Source organism: Anguilla rostrata, chromosome 11, assembly GCF_018555375.3.
Source record: "Anguilla rostrata isolate EN2019 chromosome 11, ASM1855537v3, whole genome shotgun sequence".
In the NCBI taxonomy this organism is placed as follows: Eukaryota; Metazoa; Chordata; class Actinopteri; order Anguilliformes; family Anguillidae; genus Anguilla; species Anguilla rostrata.
In genome coordinates, this window is record NC_057943.1 from 18551911 (window position 1) to 18572018 (window position 20108).

Consider the following 20108-nt stretch of genomic DNA (forward strand, 5'->3'; position numbering starts at 1 on the left):
GCTAAAAGAAATCGATGACGTACTGTAGGAGGAGAAGTGTGCAAATCAATGGACAGTTTCAAGAAGCCTTTTAAAAATCAATGACTCTCCCTCATCAATGATTGCTGTTTGTTGGAGAAGAAAGGGAGTGACAAAAGAAAACACCTATGCGTTTGGGGCAATGGCTCTTATCTCCATCCTCTGTTTGCGCTCCCTTTCAGTTTCTTTCTCTTTCTCATACACTCACTCACACACACACACATGCACGGACACACACACACACACACACACACATGCACACACACACACACCTACACACACACACACCACACACACGCACACAACAGGGCGCTTTTAGAAGAGAACATCTGAAATGCTGCTGATCATTGCACTTGGAGTATCCCTCCAACTGTGCCGATTGATGCCCCAGCTCATGCCGTGCACGCTTTAAAAGCCACGCGAACTCAGGGTGATCAGAGATGATTGGCACTCCACTACAAATATCCCGATCGATCAGGCTACAGTGTTCACACTGCCGTCCTCGTGCTGCTAGCCTCAATTAGACCCGCCTACAGGGTAAGATGAGGTCACACTGGCTCATGGGCAACGCCCTGGTCAGGGCAGGAGAGATGGGCATCTGACAGTCGGTGACAGCATCTCCAAGATGTCACTCAGCTCCCCAGAAGATGACAGAATACCCCATTACAGCACGTATTGGCTTCACAGGTCATTAAGCAAGGTAAGTATCGACGTGTCGCACGGCACTGCACATTGAGTAATGGTGTCATAGCCACACTCTGTAGCATTTCGCCTAACGGCCCATCTTCTCAACTTTTCTCCTTTTCCTTGTCTTTCTCTGAAAATTTACTTTACCTCTAAACCTTTTCTGACCTCGTTATCCTGGGAGAGCTGTTTTAATAAAGTGTAATCTCCTCTGTGACTTTTTATTACTGCATTTTATATTGTGAAAGAATACCTCTGCAGAAGTGTGATTCCTTGATGTACTAATAGACCTGAGCATCACTGACAGGGAAGAACCTATTCTTAAACCACTTAAAGCATGAACTGAATACAATGGAAAGGTCAGTTTCAAACAAAAGACAAAAAAGCATGCTACAAAGTGGTATTTTTTTAAATTCTGTGGTGCAACCCAACAACTTTCTCTTCAATATCAACAGGCTGTTCAAATTCATAATGCAACATACAGAAAAGCATGAAAAAATAATTAAATTTATAAAACATTAATTAAATAAATGTTTTACACCAACACGCACACACAACCTCTCTTTCTCTCTATCTTTGCTTTCCAAATTCTATGCTTTTATGTGACATTGACATGTGAAAGCTGTCTTGTTTCAGCTCTAACTAGTGTGGGGGTTGCCAAAAAATGGGCGCTCAGTTTGTTCTGTAAATACCCATTTACTTCAAAACAAAAGGATACGAGAAAGTTTTTTTTTCTTTATTCCCCATTTTCTGTTCCCACAAAGACCCCTTCAGGTTCCTCCATTGGCATCCCATGGGGATGGAAAGAAAAGGGGTGGGGGGGGGTTTAGGGGGGTTGAAGGGTTGAATGCTGAATGCGCCTTCTGCACAATTTACACAAAAGCAGAAGTTGAGAAGGTTCTGCAAACAGCACTAAAAGCTGATTGTAAGATATTTCAAAGGGGAATGCAATGCCAGGGCAAATTTTCATTCTGAGCAATGCTTTTATGAATTCGATCACAGACCAGAGTTCCAGAGGTTTGCAAGGCGAACTGAGCACCCTGTTATGACAGCATCTCTGAATCTTAAATCTTAGGCGCTCTGCAGCACACTTTCAAGTGCACTGTAGTATATTGTGTTTATATATGTGTTGATTTATTCATGTTATTTTGTTTCCACTGTTTTTTATTTTATAGACTTTCCAAACTAGCAGTTTTACTGAAATGCAATTTGTTGCAGGGTTAGTCACTTGTGTATTTTGTTTGAGCACAAAACTACCCTCGCCCAAGTAAACAGTAAAAAAATCCGACAGGAGTCCAGCAGGCGGGTATTATTCCCAGAACACAGGGGAGATCTCAGCTAAAAACAATGCTTCAAGAAAACTGAGAACATTCCAGTAAGATTCACGTTAGTTATAAGTTCCATGTTATGACAAGAGCATTCCCCAAATGAACTTCATTGTTTCAAAATAGTTCTGTCAAAGGACAGAATCAAAATACTCTTACAAAATACACTTATTCACACTGTAGAATTCTCTGATATTTGCGTGGGGAAAAAACATCATGATAATGATTATGAAATCTTACATAAATGTTAAAAATAAAAAAAAATGTCTCCAAACCATGTTGGGAACATTTATTTCTGCGGACAAAAAGACTACAAGTCGTAAAATGAATAGTTTACCTTTCTATTATCATTTATTGATAATAGATAATAGATAAGCTCCACTATATTTGGGACAAACATATTTATGTCTATGGGTCGCAGACTGCAAGCAGTCATTGCATGTAAAGTATACATGAGAAAGTACTAAATAAGACTACTATCATTTACATAACATTAATATATCCCAAACATTATAGTCTGCTGAAACTGGGGTGGGGGGTCGATGTATAAAAGTGCTTATATAAAGATGTGAATAAGTAAAGATGTGAGATAATATTAATATATATATATATTAATAATTTAATATAGTATATAAATTGAGATATATATATTTTATATATATATATCACATCTTTATCACAAATGAATGACACACAAATGAATGACCAAAACCATCCCCAGATTTAATTGGCTAAATAAATGTTCTCTCCCTCTCCACCTTCGCTAATGTGTGGCGCAAAATGGCTGCCATGCATCACCCAGGTAGGTGCTACACATTGGTGGTGGGTGAGGTGAGTTCCCCTTCACTGTAAAGCACTTTGAGCATTCGGAAAAGTGCTATATAAATGTAAGGATATTATTATATATTCTATACTTTCATTGTTAAATGTGATCCTGGGATTTTACTGCTGAAGTGACTGGAGAAATAATTCACTCTAGATGTGGATGTGTCTATTTATGACCACTCATGTATTATAGAATACTGCGGTATTCCAAACACAGAAACTTATGATTACAATGACAGAAAGAAACTCTATGCTAATCATACCTGCAGGCCTCACTGAAATCCATTTACATTATATCTATAAATGGACACTTAGTATTTCTCCCATGAGTAATCCTAATGAGTGAATGCTGTAGACCTTTGGATGACTCCATTAGTTCAGATAAAAGAGACACTGTCTATTCCATAAAAAATGGCGATGTTAATACTGATAAAGAAAAAAAAATTGGTGACATTCACAATCGCTCTAATACACACAGAGGCAGTTGGTTTGTTCTCTCGTTCACACTTACACTGACGAGCATCTGGGGGAAAGGCCCTCGAGAGTTCTCTGGCACATTGATGGGCGGGATGACCCAGTCTCGTCTCTGTCGCCTCAGCCCACCAGAGCTCGTCCCGCGATGAGCGGGAAACAGGATGACACTGGGCTGCTGTGCGTCCTCCCATGCGATCTGGAATAAGGAAAAAGAGAATAAGGCTTAATGTGTAACTCAGGCCCGATACCTCCTCATCAGTCGTGTGGATCAGTCAGTCTTCACAATGGAATAAACATGAAAAAAACGCTTCTAGACCAGGGTTTGCCTGGCGTGACCCATTCGACTCAATCAATGTCACATGGGCACTTTGACACACGGTCCTCTTAACACATGTCCATAAATGTATCCACCTCCCTGAGCCTGGCTGGGACTCTGAAGTGCTGTTTCTGTCTCTGTTTTCAATTTCCACCCTACAATATGTAGCAGCAGAAACACACACGGGCAAATCTGAGCATGGAAAATGGAAGACATGCTTCCCAGTTTATTCAGGAAGCCGCAGAACCAGAAAATATGTGGTAAGGAGCCTGCTGCTCTCTGCAGCAAATATATAACTGCTATGTGACCCCGCTATTTTGTGGTTTCCCCATGACTAATGCACTGTATGTTCTCATGTCCCCCTGGACTTTCATTCAACTCCCCGGCTCATACCCAGAGGTTTACTTGAACCCACAGAGGACCGCATGCATGCTCCTCCATATCAGCCAATGACTGATAAGGGATATAATCATTTTTGCCAAGAGCCATGATTACTTGTACACAGTTCATAGCTGCTATTCCCACCCTTTGATGGAAAGCAGATAGTTATAAACAGAACTTCGTATGAATTGGCTTTCGGGACACACACACATTATACATACTTTTGATGCAGGAACTTGAGGTACAGCTGATGGGTTACATTTGGCAGATCCCGTTTTCACCACAGATGGATTCAATATAAGACCGTGAGAGCAATTTAAAACATTTGGCTCGAAACCCCTTGGACGGCAGCAGCCAGCTTCCATTTCCAGTCGGAGGATCTTGACAAGTCATCTCAATAATAATAATTCATCAGGTCTCTGGGAACTCGAGACAGTCTGAGCTCGTGCAATTTAGAGCAGGTTAAACACATTGCCGAGTGAGGCTAATGTGTATCTAACATTATTTCCCAGAGGGCCGCTGAATCATTTGTTTTCATGTTTTCTTTTGTCAAAAGGCAGAAAATGAATATGAATGATGTTGAGCTAAATAGGTGAACTGCAGCCTTGTGTCCCAGTATAACAATCTGTCAGAGAGCTATGAGAGCAAGATCCATTCATTAATTCTGGGGCTATGTGAGAAGGGTCAATCACCATGCATTTACATATTCAGGAAAGCTGTTTAAATATCAGTTCCAATAATTTATTATTTCTTATCTTATGTGTATCTTTGCATTTCTGGTAGTTAAAACAGAAATAAAATCCCAAAAAACAAAAACAAATACTTGAAGATAGGTAGCAAGCCCAGGAACAAAAAGCTCTTGGCAGATGGTGAACGTTAAAGGGTCCTCTGCAACCAATTCTGTTAACAGTAATTACTCCCAAATTCCCTTCTCCCAGCATTCTTTAAGTACTTTCTCTCCACAAGGTTGCTCAAAAGTTGGAACTGAGCTGCCACTAAAACAATGCATTCACCTTCAATTCATTAGATGGACATCAATGGAAATGTCGTAAATCACCATTAAAACATGGCTGATATATACTGTACAGGATGTGGGGGGAGGGGAGGGGTCACCTGGGAGAAACGCTGTGTGCGGTTTGATGACCAGCACGGTGATCACATGGGAAAAAGGGAAAGTGGATCCTTTTCAGGCTGAGCGGTTCTGCCCTTGCTCCTCAGGTGCCCTTAATGGGCTTTTGGAAGTTGCACATTTCTGAAAGCAACATTATATCTCTCACATTGTAATGCATGATGTCAGCTTAAAGTAAACCCACCCCCTACCACCACCTATACTTAAATTTAAGATTTCAGTTAGGTATGAAACCGTAGAACAGGGGAAGGAAAACAGCTGTGGTCATACCCATGAGGCTCCTATGCTCAAAGGACCACATGCTAGCCACACTGGCAGGGACAAATGAATTTGTGGCAGCACCCAGGAGTGCACTTTGAGGTTTACCTTGGTTGTCTAAGTTGCCCGGAGAAGACGCTTCGTATTATTCTGTGTCTCAGTTCTGAGGACTGAGAAGCTCCTCGCAATCCATCACTAATTAATGTTCCTCCTCAGAGGATAAAGGTTGCTGTAGTCTTGTTTATTTTGTGGTCGGACCACTCCTCAATTTTGTTTAATCTTCGGTCTCTCCCACATGGGGGAACTGGGGCTGTGTGAACTGGAACACGCTGTTCTGGTTTTGCCGAGTTGCAGACTATCCCTCCATAAAGGACCGTGTAGATATATTTAGAGTTCAGGTAAATGCAAGCTGACCCACAGAGGCAAACAGGGTCAGTGACCAGGGAAGGCCAGGTGTGAAGCAGACCTGAGCAGACGCACTGGAAGCGAGACCTGCCTCCTCTTCTTCAACCACAAATACCTATCTGTGGTTATATGTTCCCAGAGACCCAAGGTAAACATAAGCCCACCCGCAGATGCAAACAGGATATTTCAGCTCAAAAGATCTGGCAGATGTAAGGCAGACACATTCTTTATTTTCAGACAAAGCTGGTGTGGCGGGTTTGACTTTAGGGGCTGACTGCTCCAGTTGAGATTGCCCCTCTGATAATTCCTGCTATGGGGTGGGAGGCCGGGGGCTGGGGGCTGAGGAGACTGGAGCAGATGCATGTCCCTGATAAAATAACTCACGCTCCAGCTGCTTTCATCCGCGGCTCCAGCAGATACCTGCTCTGGAGCGGTGGGAGGGGGAGAGATGGTTCCGTGCCCATCCCTTTCATGGGTGGCAGGCGGCATTAGTGAGAGGAGGCCAAATGACCAGGAGCTGTGCCCGAGCTCTCCTGAGGGGACCAGGCCCACTCTGCAGACTGTGCAGGAATCCAGTCCATGCCTGCTGCTCAAACTGCGATAAGGCACTTATCTCCGCAGAATGCTCTCCACTTTCTTCATCAGCACAATCACTCGCGCTGCAAAGCTTCTCCACCGCTCTGCTCTGCTTGATAATAAATAATATCGGCGCTTAAATGCCAATAGAAACACATCCGAAGGGCTGCTGAGAGTCTGGCACGTCCATGGCAATGAAGCGCAGGCAGCCAATCCCATATTGTAATGAGGACGTCCCCAAAGCAGAGTGGCCGGCTCTCACACATGGTCGGAACAGTGCCAGGCTGGACCTGATCATCTAAATCTACCCATGGTACTGTACACGGTGCTATAGGACATGAATGAATAATGCCACCCATGCTAGAAACAGCAGGGAGAGGACATTATTAAACAAGAGTAATATCCAGCTGAGTGCACACCGCACAGTACTGCAACCTCCCACAGAATAGTAGTAATACAATCTAATAATTTCATACATAAATACACACATACACACATACATACACAGAAGCACGTGTGCACGCACGAGCACATGCGCACACGCACAGGTGCACACACACACACACAAACACATGCAATGGTGATTATTGAGCTGAAAATAAAGGCAGAAAACATCATTTAATACTGATCATTGGTCTTGGCGTGTTTTTATCATTTTTCCTTGTTCACCGGTGCAGCAGTTAATTAGCTAATTACTTAATACCATCAGCTATAGCGAGTTCTCCTCAATTAGACAATTTAGGGAAGTAATAAAAAATTGTTTTTATTTGCAAAAATTGTACATATTTTATCAACAGTACTTAAAACAGTGGATATATATATACACTAAGTTGTCCACACCCACACTCAGAGAATATTGATGGAAAAGATCAATATAGCAATATGCAGATTCTGTCATTTAAACAATGCTGAAGTGCATGATTTGTTTGGTAACTTTTATTGTAGTTTGTGCTGAAATCAGAGTGCTGTATCTTCTCTCATTAAGTGTATAGGTCATGATTAAAACTGATTTTTAAAAATGATCTCCCTAACAGGATGTAAAGAAAAAAAGCTGTGTGTTTACCTGTGAATGGATCATTCACATCATTGACACACCTGCTACATAAGGAAAATGAATGAACAGGTTGAAACCATGATCAGTTTAAAGCAAAGTCTTTCACCCTTTGCATTTTCAGCTCAGTAACTGCCAACGCGAATACACACCACGCATGGTTATCTGCATGTATCACGCATGCATACATACAGACAGGCAGACAGACAGACGCAAACACACCGTTTTTGGGGCAGTAAAAACGAAAACAAACAAAAAAGGCACAGGCTGTGTTGAGAAAGCAACATAATAGTCAACAGGCTTCCTGCTAGTGTTGCTCCCTCTCCCCTTGTGCGCCACAAACAGGAGTCAGAGAGTGTGAAATAATACCAGCTCTGAGCTCTGACTCAACTCTACCACCACCAGCCTGGCCAGCTGGCTCCCTTTCCCCTCCCAGTCGAGCAACACTTTGATATCAGTCAGCCTGTAGCTACACAGACATCTGGAAGTTATTATTCAACAGAGCGCAGCACAAAAGCCATTTCCATAATAAAATATCATATTGTGTTCAGTTCCTTTTCGCTGTGGAACATTTAATAGCCCCTCGCCATGGTGCATCACATTCATTTCTGGTAAGAGACAGCACTGCCTTGCCTGCCCTCTGGACCCGTCTCTATGGGTGGGCCTGATAGGGCTGGTCCAGCCCACTCAGAATGCTGTGGCCCTCCAGAAATCATATCAGATCAGATTATTCCCACCCATGACAGTTCATCTGCCCCCCCCCCCCCTTCCCTCGCATGGTTACTTTGCATGGTTATCTGCAATGCCAAGTTTTCATTATTTTGAGGATCTACTGTGGCACTGCAACACCAAACTACGATTCTGCTTTCTGGGGAATCAACATGACTCTGAAAGCAACCCTTGAACAAATGTCGGCCGAAGACAGAAACTGTCAATTTTTTTTTTGTTTTTGTTTCAAACTTACTTTTGCAGGCAGCTGAAAATCTATTACAGACCTGGCTGTGGTATTTCTGAAACTACACCAAATTCTGCAAATGCCCCTTTGGCGGTGTTGATTATGTATACAGTATTCGTTTAAGGCTTGGCCATACCCTGAGCCATAGTAACATAAGTGTTGACTACATACATGCAATGCACATGTATGCTTTTCCAGCTGGGACTGCTGGGTAAATGTGATTGTTTAATGTTTTTTAGGCTAAGTGCAGTGTGAAATGCCTGAGCTTTCAGGCTTACCCATTAGGCTGTACTCTGGGAATGTTGAAGGGGGCACAGGCTGTCTCCACTCCTCTCTGTTTCCATGCAGTAAGACTGTCATAGACAAATGGGCTCAACACTACTCTAACCGCTCCCTCATCACATGCTCTGTCATCGGAATGTGTCCTTGCAGTATGCATGTAATTGCTTCATCGCTGAACAGCGTCTCAGTAACACCGGCATTGTTAAGTGTCCCCTCCTATTTCTCATTGAGCCCATTGGAGAAGCACCATTATAAATGTAAGCGTATATTACCGCTTTCCTGGCGAGTCAACCAATCAGAGTGTGAGGAAAATGAAAAAGTGATTTCACTTAGTGGAATACACCTGAGGTGATGCAAATAGTTCAGGTGATAAAGGGAGAAGGGAGCATCACCTGCTTGGCATTCATTCCATGGGAAACTGATAACCCTGCTCTGCTTCGACGATGCCACTATGTACCAAAGGCCCCCCCCGCCCTCCCCACCCCCATCCCCTCGGCACCACAGGCAGAAGATCTGCAGTGGAGGCACACCCTGCTGGGATAACGATACATGTCTGCTGGCTGAAACCAGAGTTCTTCTCTCCCTGCTGCTCGTAGTCCATCATTTCAGCCAAAACGAGGGACTCATTGCCCCCCAGCCGCGTTTCCCCTTCTGGGGACGCGGCAGTTATTTCACTTTTCGAAGATGGAGTCAAAGCTCGGCATTCAACAGGAGCAAGCCACCAGCCTTGATAATCTGTTTATCTCTTCGGCAGGGAGCTATAAAGGCTAGGCAAAAAATGATAGAGAGAACTGTAAATGTACAGTAGGTAACACAGGAAATTCAGAGGTGTATGCCAGTGACTCCATCTGTCTTTATTTGGTTGGGTAAGGATTCAGTCACGCATGTTATGGGCCAGGTCACTTCCTAGAGTACAGAGAGTACAGAAGCAGGTCAAATTGGGCAAGTATGCTAGCAGCGGTGGGTCCAAAGGGAGGGGTTGAAACCCTGAGAGCAACTCCCTGCACTGGAGCTCAAAGATGCTACGCAGCCCCTCCCTCTCCACCTTGATCTACCGCCTTCATCCCAAATAGGTAGAATCAGCGAGGCCGTGGGAAGAAATGAAAGAAATCAAATAAGCTCAAATAACCGTGTCCACCTTCAAAGTCTATCAAGCGCTGGTGCATGATAAACTGCTGCCCTCCTCAAACAAACACTCAGACTCTACAGCGGCAGCACCGCTGGTCGAAGCAGCGTGAAATCAATTCAGGATATTTTTAGATCCTTACCTGTGACGCATGATAAACTTAAGTAAATAAATTATAGAGCTTTCAACCACAGGGCCTTGCCTTCAGTTCCCCAATTTCAATCGCAGGAAGTTTCACGTACACATTACGCACACGTTTATTTTCAGCAAGATTTCGCCCATTGCACCTACTTTTGTGCACTCGACGTGTATAAGTTTTCCACTTGCTTGAGTCACTAAATCAAGCATTAATTAAAATTAAGGAGTAAGAATTCTAAGCAGCTCCTGTTGCTGTAATTGATATCATTACACAGCTTTTTAATCAGCTGACTAGAAGAAGGCTTCACTCTAGCCCATGCAAGATACCTGTTGGCCTCAATTCTACACTTGACATTGTGCTATTACAGTACAGGCCAGTAATTGTGCATTGTGTACTGCCATTACTTAATATTCATGGTTATGTCATCATGACCCTCCTCGCCTCGCCTGATCCCTTCTCTCTTTCACAGGAATGTAATGCACTCCAGTGCAGACTTACAACCAAGAGTTTCTTTCTTCTGGTGGTGTGATCTTATCACTCATTTGTTCTGGGTGAAATCAAATGCTTTCCCGCCTCTTTCTTCTCTGCTGTTAGCTCTACATATTAAAGTCCCCAGGACGATTCTCCTCTTGTGATAAGCACTGAGGTGAACATGAAACAGAGACTGCATACAGTATATGTTTCTCTACAGAGGGTATTCCACAACTCCCTTCGACATCAGATATCAAAAACAATGCACAGAAACTGTACTGCTTTTTTAAAAAGATGTGTGCCCACCATGTTGAAAAATGACAGTCCTCATTTTACGTAAAAGTTTGGTTTGTTTATTGGGATTTTGGTTCAGGGCCAGTGAGCGAGATGGCTGAGAGAGGAGGGAGCTTTGAATCTGTGCCTGTGATTCTGCCATGATTTTGCCTGTCCCACTTTTAAACCTGAACTCAACCGACAGAGGCATTAACACAGACACCCACTGAAAGCCAGGGCAAAAAAAGTCAAGGTGAATATTGTAACCTGAAAAAGAAACAACAGTAATGATCCTCCCTGGACGAGGATTCAAAAAAGCGACAAAGAAAAACAATAGCCTCCTGTGTGGAAGGAAATCTAGGCCTTCTCTCTCTTCAGCACAGGTGTTGGTAGATGTCACCCTCCCCTGGTCCCTGTCCAGCTTTTGAAAATGGAGAGGAAGGGCTTTCGCATGTCCCATCTTTTTATTAATTGATCTGCTATGCATGATATAGTGACAACCTCCGGGGGTCTCTCTCACTGTGAGGCAGGATATGAATATGAGTTATGAAACTGTGTTAGGAGAGAATGGAATGACCAGAGGGAGTTCTCTAAAGCCTGTTTAATGGGTCCTGAGCGCCTCCGCATCACTGACACGCTCTCCGTCTTTGTCTTCGTCTTTGTCGGGTCACTTTGAACACAGGGACACTGCCAAGCCGGTGGGGAGGACGAATCGGCTCTTAAGCACGTGCCACGTGGCCAAGGGGACCCTACCACGGAAAAGTGCTCAGTACCTTCAACTGCTGCCGGCCTGTTGGTTTTCATGCTTGGAACTGAGACTAACTGGGTGTCTATACTGGATTAAAATAATGGAACTGAAATGTGGCTGTCGAAAACAGAAGAAACAGGATGTAACGACACCACTGAAAAACTGAAAGGGGAGGTAACTGTGGTAGAGATTACACCAATCCACCAACAAATCAAGGTGGCAACCACCATATGAAGTTAATTACACACACCCTTGATAATGATGAGCAAAGACAGCTCAACAAAATAAACAGTACAGGTAATGAGCTACAGATGGGTGACAAATTAAAAGAAAAACCTGAATAAATGAGTGGAGAAACATAAGGACTCTTTCTCATATAGCTCAGCAATCATTTTATTTTATATAGTCTTTCCTGTTTAAAAAAATAGAAAACATTCATATAGGACACTCTTAACAGGATTATATGCATGTAAACTTTGGGAAAAATTTGTGCTCATGGTATCAGTAAGGTAAATATTGAAAACCAAGCAGGAGGCTAGAACCAATTGTTATTTGGGTCTGGCTACAAAAAGTTAAGACCACTTCAAATGAAACTTCAAATCAAATACCTCATTCTGTAATGATTATTGTTAATACAGCACAGAGCTGGGTAGCCAACCATTTAATACAAAAAGTATTGATAACATTATTAAGGTCTCTTGAAGAAATCAACAACTGAATTATACCTTAGCAAACATGTATTCTTTTTGTTTAGCCAATCAAATAAAAGAAGGTCAGCGATTCAACACTCGGATAAAATATGTAGTTTCTCTATTGCATATTGCCTGCCTGGTGCCCATATTGCCATCAAGCTAACAATGACTAAATGGTCTGGAAATGCTCCTTTGAACTTTTCGGTTTGTTGCGTGAATATTTAACGAGTGTCTGCCTGTCTCTCATGGTTTTCTTTGTGGGAAAAAACTGAGCGGTACAAGACCCAATACGTACATGGCTGTGCTAATATAACACATTGTCTGGCTCTCAGGATAAATCAAAAAGTGTTCTTTGTAACAGTATTCTCTCAATCTGGCAATCATGGCATCCTTAAGGAAATACTTACGGACACCACAAACCATGCAACATTTCATCGTTAATCAGACATCAATTTGTTGAGGAAATGGGACTTTTTATGTTAGGATGACATAAACCCACATCATCTAAGGATTACAGCCAATAGAAAGATTGTTATTGTAAATTGTATTTAAATTCAATATTTATAGCAACAGAAAATGTGCAAGAGGATGAAAACTAATATAGATATAAATTGTCCTTTCCAAGAACTATAGGGGAAAAAAAAAAACTGCATATGCTGCTAACCACATTTCACTCACTTCCACCACCATAGAACAATTATTTTCATTTATGTCAGTCATCCTATTGGTTCTCACAGCACTACAGTACTTAAGGATTTTAGGAGGATGTTAGAATCTCATTAGCATTGCTGAGACTGAACAGAGAGGAGTTCCATATGTCTGTTGAATAAATCAAAAGAGTGCCTTCCTGTACAATGGTGTGTTACCCCGGTAGAGGATCCCCTACCTGAGCTGTGGGTGGAGGCACGGTTCCTCCCGCCAAGGCCAGCTTGACGGTGGTCTCCCAGATGCGCGTGTCAGGAACGCTCCGGGCGGTCACCATGAACTGCACGGGCTCCGCCAGGCTGGAAACGTCCTGCTCAGTGTAGATGGAGCCGTCCATCCGCACGCTGAAGCTGGGATCGCTGCTCTCAAAGCCCACCGCCTCGTTCTCCTGGCAGCTGTCAAACTTCACTAGAAGGAGAAATGAAGGGAAGGAAGAAAGAAAAACATGTTTTGAGATTGGTGCCTAGATATTGTAGGTCTGTCCAATATTGTGCTTCATCCTTTACATTGAATAGCAACCCCGCTCCCCACCCCCCGCCCACCCCATTCACATGGATTTATCAGTTTCTTTGCTACTTTTTTATTCAGTGAAGTATAAAAAGGGCAGAACAGTGCCTATTAAAGGGGACATGTTGAAAATGAAAATATGGGAGCATTTCCACCAAACAATACATCCTGCCAGCTTCCGCTGGAGCGGCATCATAATGCCCACTGCCAGATTCAAATGCATCCGCACACTAATTTCCCATTTCCATGTCCTTCCATTACACAGAACGAAAGTACAGCATCATGCTTTTCAAAGGAGAGTTCTTACTAAATGTCACTGTATAAATGGAGTGCAATGACGGATATTAGATCTAAATTTGTGTCAAGGGCTCCTTTGACTCAATAAAAGCTTTCCCATCACAGTAAAATGGACACTCAATATAGTTATATAAGAGATTTGTTGTTCCCTTTGCCTAATTACAGAAGATCATTAATGCAGTACATTTAGCTCCATATACTCTAAGAAGTTCAAGTGGAGACAAAATGAAACTCCAACCAAACGGATCTAAATAGAAAGCAGCACGGATGGCTGCATCGACTATTGATTAAAAATAAGAGCTAATATGCAACTAATTAACATGAAACTGAGAAATTGCTTTGTCTCAAATCAATGGAAGTAATGTGCACATTCATTTCTAGAATTTATTTTACCAAAATAAAAACACTGATGAGGTTACTGTAATTATGTACACATAGCACATAACACATCAATCCATATGTTCTGCTGGACATACCCCAGTGAGGGATTCAAACATATGCTCATCATGGTTTAGACAGAAGCTCTTAAGTCACTAGACCACATTCTATCCTCTGAGCAGTGTATTCTCGCAACTTCAATTCAATTTTATTTTATTTGTATGGTACTTTTTACATAGAGCTGTCACAAAGACACTTTACAGAGCAGGAAGGCAAGAGACAGAGCAAACAAATAGCAAGTCGCAAGTACGCAAGGTAAAAAAACTCCCAGTTGGGCGAAAACCCTCAAATGGCGGCGTAATAAAAAAATCCCAATGGGAAGAAATCTCGAGAGGAACCCAGCTATAGAGGGGGAGCCCATCCTCCACTGACCAGCCTGGTGTAAAGTAGCAGACAGAAAATAAAATGGGTTAAGCAACTCCACCCACCACAATAAAAGCATTGAGGGGGATCACTTGGGGAAAATGTGATAAGCGTACGCCCGATGGCCCAGGTGACGCGGCCAGCTGTGCGCTTGCAGAGGTCTGGCCTAATTCCCCATCAGTATGCCACTGTGACTCCCTTCCATACTCCAGCGGGCTCCGGCTCTGACCAGGCAACCCATGCTTAATGGCACGAACAGGCTCACTGAGGCGTACTCCATTAAGGGGCCGAATTAAACAGCAGCCACCCAGATGCAAACACACTCACTGTTTGCCTTGCGTCTCAGAGCCTTGGCGACTCTCAGTCTTAAGGCACACTGCCAACTGATGGGTTCTTTCCTATTGTGACTGCACATTTTTCTTGCGAGGATTACTCTGTACAGACAGCATCTTCAAGAAAGCCTTGTAAGTCAGGTTCTATAACTGAAAGCACCAGCCATGGGAAATGTGCCAAATGCTTTTTCTTTCACATAGTTAAACTCTTCTGATTACTCAGCTACTTTTCTATTCACATTGTTCTGTGACCCACTATGCATGGACACTTGAAGACAGGCAGCTTAAGTACAGTACTGCTTGCCTAATGCAACAAAAGATTTTTTATCAACGGAAATTGGCATTGCAATGCTTGAATTTCCTACATTTGGATCCAGATGTGAATTCTAACACATGTGATTAACATTAGATGGGAAGCCACTCTTTGTTTCAAGGCCAGTTAAAAAATGTGATCCCTGCTGGCTACAAATCTAGGACTCCTGACATACTGTTGGGGGGGGGTGGTACCCCTGCTTTGTCTTCATACAATTAATACGTCACACGGTTCAATGTCACACACACTAATACCGCAATGTGAGGTTTTCTGCTAAATGGCAGTAGGATTCCAAAACGAAATACTATCTCACAAAAGACTGGTTTATTTCATAAATGTCAAAGATTAATGCAGACCTGACATGTGGCAGAGCAGGAGAGAGGACGAGATTGGGGCTAAAATAAGCCACAGACACAGAGGGAGGTCCCTGATCTTTCATTAAACAAGCATAGCTTTGGCTGCTTTGCATCCCGAGATGAGGGTGTGTCAAAATGAGGTGAAACTCCTGCAATCGCATGGCGCATTCACACGCACAGGTAGCTTCTCAGCCAACATGCACCATGGCAATTAAAGCGCTCAGAGAAATGTCATGCCTCATGAAGTTGGAGAATAGGGCTGTAGGGTGCGAATGGGTGACTTGGGGGTCTATGGGATGGCTCCATGCCTGCATGCCTTTTCTCCCATAACAGCTCACAGACCCAGGAGCTGACAAAGGCTGGATGTGACAGGAAGGTGAAAAGGCATTAACTGAATTGAAGCCCTGCAGCCCCGGCAGAAATGAATGTGCGTAATCTTCCCAGAGACATAGACAAGGGAGGGGCTTTCAGGTTTGAAATCCCAGACCCCCTGCCCCCCCCCCCCTCCCCCAAAAAGAAAAAAAAAACCCAAGAAAACTAATTTCCTTAGCTGCTATCTGTATGCTATTTATAATTGATAAAACAAAATACAACTATTTCAAGCTAAACACAACTCATTTTGACTGAATATGCTGCACGAAAATCTCAAAAGTTATTCTATGATCGAAAATGATTTTTGGATTATCTTGATCACAGGAAAATCTATATTATTCTTTTCTAAGTTAGAAGGCCTCACCCTGGCTGAGTGAAGAAACAGCACCGTAGGTCCAACAGTTAGCTCTGATTAAAGAATGAAAAATACATGCAGAATTCAGAATGGAGCTGGAGAAAATATATTTAGGGACAAGTATGATCCAAGATGGCAGATGTACCTGTATGCCTTAGATATTGAGAAGCATGTTCCACCAAGAGAATTCATCATTTGTATAATGATTGAAAATCGGGACTAAAAATTAGTAGCCAGAACAGTAAGAAACACAGTGTGCATAGTCCTCCTTGTGATAAATGGTCTGTGGCCTGAGGTTTTGTCTCCTAGCAACAGGTGTCACGTGACATCAAGTGCCACTGGCTTGGCATTGATTAGATGAGATGTGACAAAAGCGCTGCTATCAGAAGGCTTACTGGTTTCATGGTTATACCCCCACCCCTCACACCCCACTTCTGATTAAACATCTCTTTACTGATCTCATCACTTATTCATTCTCTTGGCTCTGATAAAAGATGCATTGATTTTCATAAATCACCTTTGGGACAAATAACATGTGAACAAATGCAATACAATTTTTCAAATTCCGGCATGAAGATCACAACATAACAAGCTTTAATCAACAATCTATCCAATTTACTGCACTGCTTTTGTAAGATGATTCATGGCACTGCAGTCAAATTTCCCCTGGAATCCATTTAACAGCGGCAGGTGTCAGAGACAATTGGTGCAATGAGGGTTCCTTTGCCACTATCAATGTCATCATTTGTATCTGAGTACATAAAACATCACACATTTCCTGTCCTGGATGTAAGTGTACCAATTATGGAACAGAGTTTGGGCTTGGGTGGGAGGGGACACATCAAAGTGTATGGCCAATAGCTACTGCAAAGATTTGAATGCATTTACATGCAAAGCACAATAAAACTCTGATTTGAGGTTCCCTGACTGAATTACAGTGCAGAATAATTCAGTCTATGCAATGAGATGACTAATGTGTGGGACTAATTATCTTATGTCTTATTCCCTTACAGACTCAAAATTATACCTAAACAATGTGATGTAATTTCCTTTGTATCATACTGTTAAACAACCTGACTTCGTATTTTTCTGGCACTGGTCATTACAATGCAGTGATTTAAACATAAATGCAAATATTTGAGAAGGTGCCTCAATTTTAAGGTTCTTACACACAATTTTTCTGGACCTATGATGTTCTCATTTTCCCTCTTTATGAAACAAATCCATTGAAAATACCATAGTAAAATGACCAATAATGTAATGTAATCAACTCTTGAAAAAATACATTTGAGTGAATGTAAAAACAATCATTTCTGTTATAGTCAAATACATTTTTCTAACCTCGCACCTCTGAGTATTCTGATGCAATCTACATTAAACACATTCATCCATTCACACAGAACACCTCACACGAGTACATGAGGCTGGATGGATGCGCGGAAGGCAATGCTGTGTAAATGATGCCTATCTCATTCAAAGAACAAGCAAACCATTGTTATACAATGGAACGTTCTGGGCGTGCTGTAGTTAGAACTGGTGGTGCGCTTTTTTTCTTTTTTTTTGTGGGGGTTGATGGGGACTGCAAGAATGCACCCTGGGGCTTTTTAATTCCATAGGTTTTTCCCTCCTACGGGCCCGTGTCCAACGTTGAGGCAGCACTGCAGCCAGTGCTGGCACTGGCCCTGCCAACACGCAAGAAAGGGAGGGCATCCAGTTTTTGCAAACACATCATGTGGGTGCCAGTCATGGAGGTGGAGTGGAGGTGGAGGTGGGGGTGGGGGTGGGGTGCTTGGAGCCTGGTGCTTGGGGAGGTGAGGGAAGCGTGAAGCTCACAGAGAAGGCTTTTAATAAGCAGGTGTGAAATGGTGGCCCCCCCAGATGCACTCTAAATCCCTCCCAACAGCACACCTTCACAATGAATTAAGACAGAATCCAAATGCTTGTGTCCTAGCCAGGGCTCTCCTGACAGTAGACTGAACCTCAAGGCTCCATCTTTGTGGCTTGCAGTCACATTTGCAAGTGGTAATCACTAGGGATTATTGCCCTTATTAGAGTGATATTTAGTAGCAATTTTTTTTTACTCCTGTCTGGCAAAATTCACCTTTATCAAATTTATCTTATAAAACGAGTTTGACACCCTGGGCTAACACATTCAGAGACTCTATCTCCAAGCCATTCTCCTCTCCCTCTCACAGGTCTTGACATTGTAATGATGTGAGTGGAGCACCTTTGCATTTGAAGGGATCAATAGAGAAAGCATCTAATTTACTCATTACAGATTATTCTTCAGAGGGACAGAATAATATTTTTTGATAAATCTACAATGTAGGCAAACAGATATGAAACAGAAGCAAATGAAAAGACCTCCGTACAAAGCCAGACACAAGCATGGTGATTGCTGGAATGTTTCCCCATTTTGTGCCCAGAGTGAATGTTGAAAGTCAGGACAGAGTTCACAAGCAGAGTAAGCCAGGGCTTTTCTCAGCTATCAACGATGTGCATGGCTGTGCTGGAAATGAGATACCCAGGGAAGATATCTGCACACAGCTTGTTTTTTTTTTTTTCCCTTCCCTGTGTTCTGAGCCAAAAGCAGACATGGTTCTCGCTCTGATGATCCACAGACAGGACAGAAGGTCATCCGTCTGTGTCCTCCACCTGGTATGACATGGCTGACGGGCTGCGCCTTGCCTCCTCCATGCGTTTGGGGAGCGTGACCGATCAACCATGCCCCAGTAGCTTCCCGAGCCGTTGTACTGACTGTTAGCTTCGGCAGTATTCAGAGCCCTTTGAGCCACAGGGCCATGTTATTCTGTACTGGCTACCGGGGCTCAAACCTAGCTGTGTTCCTATCAGCCCCGAGCATTCCATCACACCCAGCATGCCGTGCAAAAGAAACAGACATGGATTGAATCCCCCCCACCCCCCCATCACCGCCTTGTCACTTTCAACGTGTCCTCTGAGAAACACCTCTGCGTGTTGTCACGGTTTGTGCAGAGAGGCGTCCTATGACAGCGCGCCACTGTCATAGAGCTGAACGGACATGCCGAGGTCAAACAGCATGGAGGACCGCAAACTGCAAATGTCAAGCGCCTCCGAATGAAACAACCACCTCAGTGTGCTTCCTGACCTCAACATGTCCTCCCCCTTCCTCTCACTGTCTCAGACAGGCTTCTCTGCATGAGGGATGGCACGGAAAAGTACTGATGACGATGGCTGCACCCCTGTGGAAAATGTCACATTTTTTGACATTTCTTTAACAACTTTTACGCTGTTTCAAATTTTATTTTATTTAAATTTTTTTTTGCTATTGCTCTTGGTCCTATTGCTCAGGGTAAACCGCGGAGTTCGGGAGCCATCAAGAAACAGAAAAGGGCAGCTTAGAACCATCTTGATTGAGTGGATATTTTCAGCAGCTTTTCAGTCCAACGTGAAGGGCGCTACAACTTTGCTGTGTCGAGTGGTCGATCACAATGCCTTGCAGGGACACAGCTGCAGTCGGCAGGCACACCCCCTCCCCTCCCCCGCCCCACCCCGCCCCACCCCACCCCCACGCGCCCGAACGCCCTTCTCTACCCCAGGCCTGGCGCAGCTTGTTACGCCCGCAGCACCCTTGCTGTCAGAGCTGCCCGGACACTTGCTATTTCTGCCCGTGCTCGTCTCCTCCTGCCTCCTGCTTCCCGGGGGACGGCTCATGTGCGGAGCAGGAAGAAGAAAGAAGACGATCCGTCACTCGGGGACAGCGTCCCAACGGCGAGGCTCCACAGCCGGAGTCGAGTGACACTGCGTCAGGACGTCCGTTGACTTGGGGCTCACTTCTCAAAGTGAAACTGGGGAGGCTTTGCGGTGCACACTGTGAAGATGCCACACGTGTGTTTTGCACTACATTTTCTACAGAGCAGGAACACACACACCCACACACACACATGCACACGTACATGCGCA

General features: G+C 43.5%; 1 protein-coding gene across 4 annotated transcripts in view; it reads right to left on the reverse strand.

Moving 5' to 3' along the window:
• The window catches only part of LOC135234189 (cadherin-4-like), a 546833-nt gene that overhangs the window by 94930 nt on the left and 431795 nt on the right, over positions 1–20108 (reverse strand). For all 4 annotated transcript variants that reach the window (XM_064298517.1, XM_064298519.1, XM_064298520.1 and 1 more), the window contains 2 exons: positions 13015–13241; positions 3364–3522 (listed from right to left, as the gene is read on the reverse strand). In XM_064298517.1, coding sequence (XP_064154587.1) covers positions 3364–3522; positions 13015–13241 — 386 coding nt within the window. The remainder of the gene's footprint in view (positions 1–3363; positions 3523–13014; positions 13242–20108) is intronic.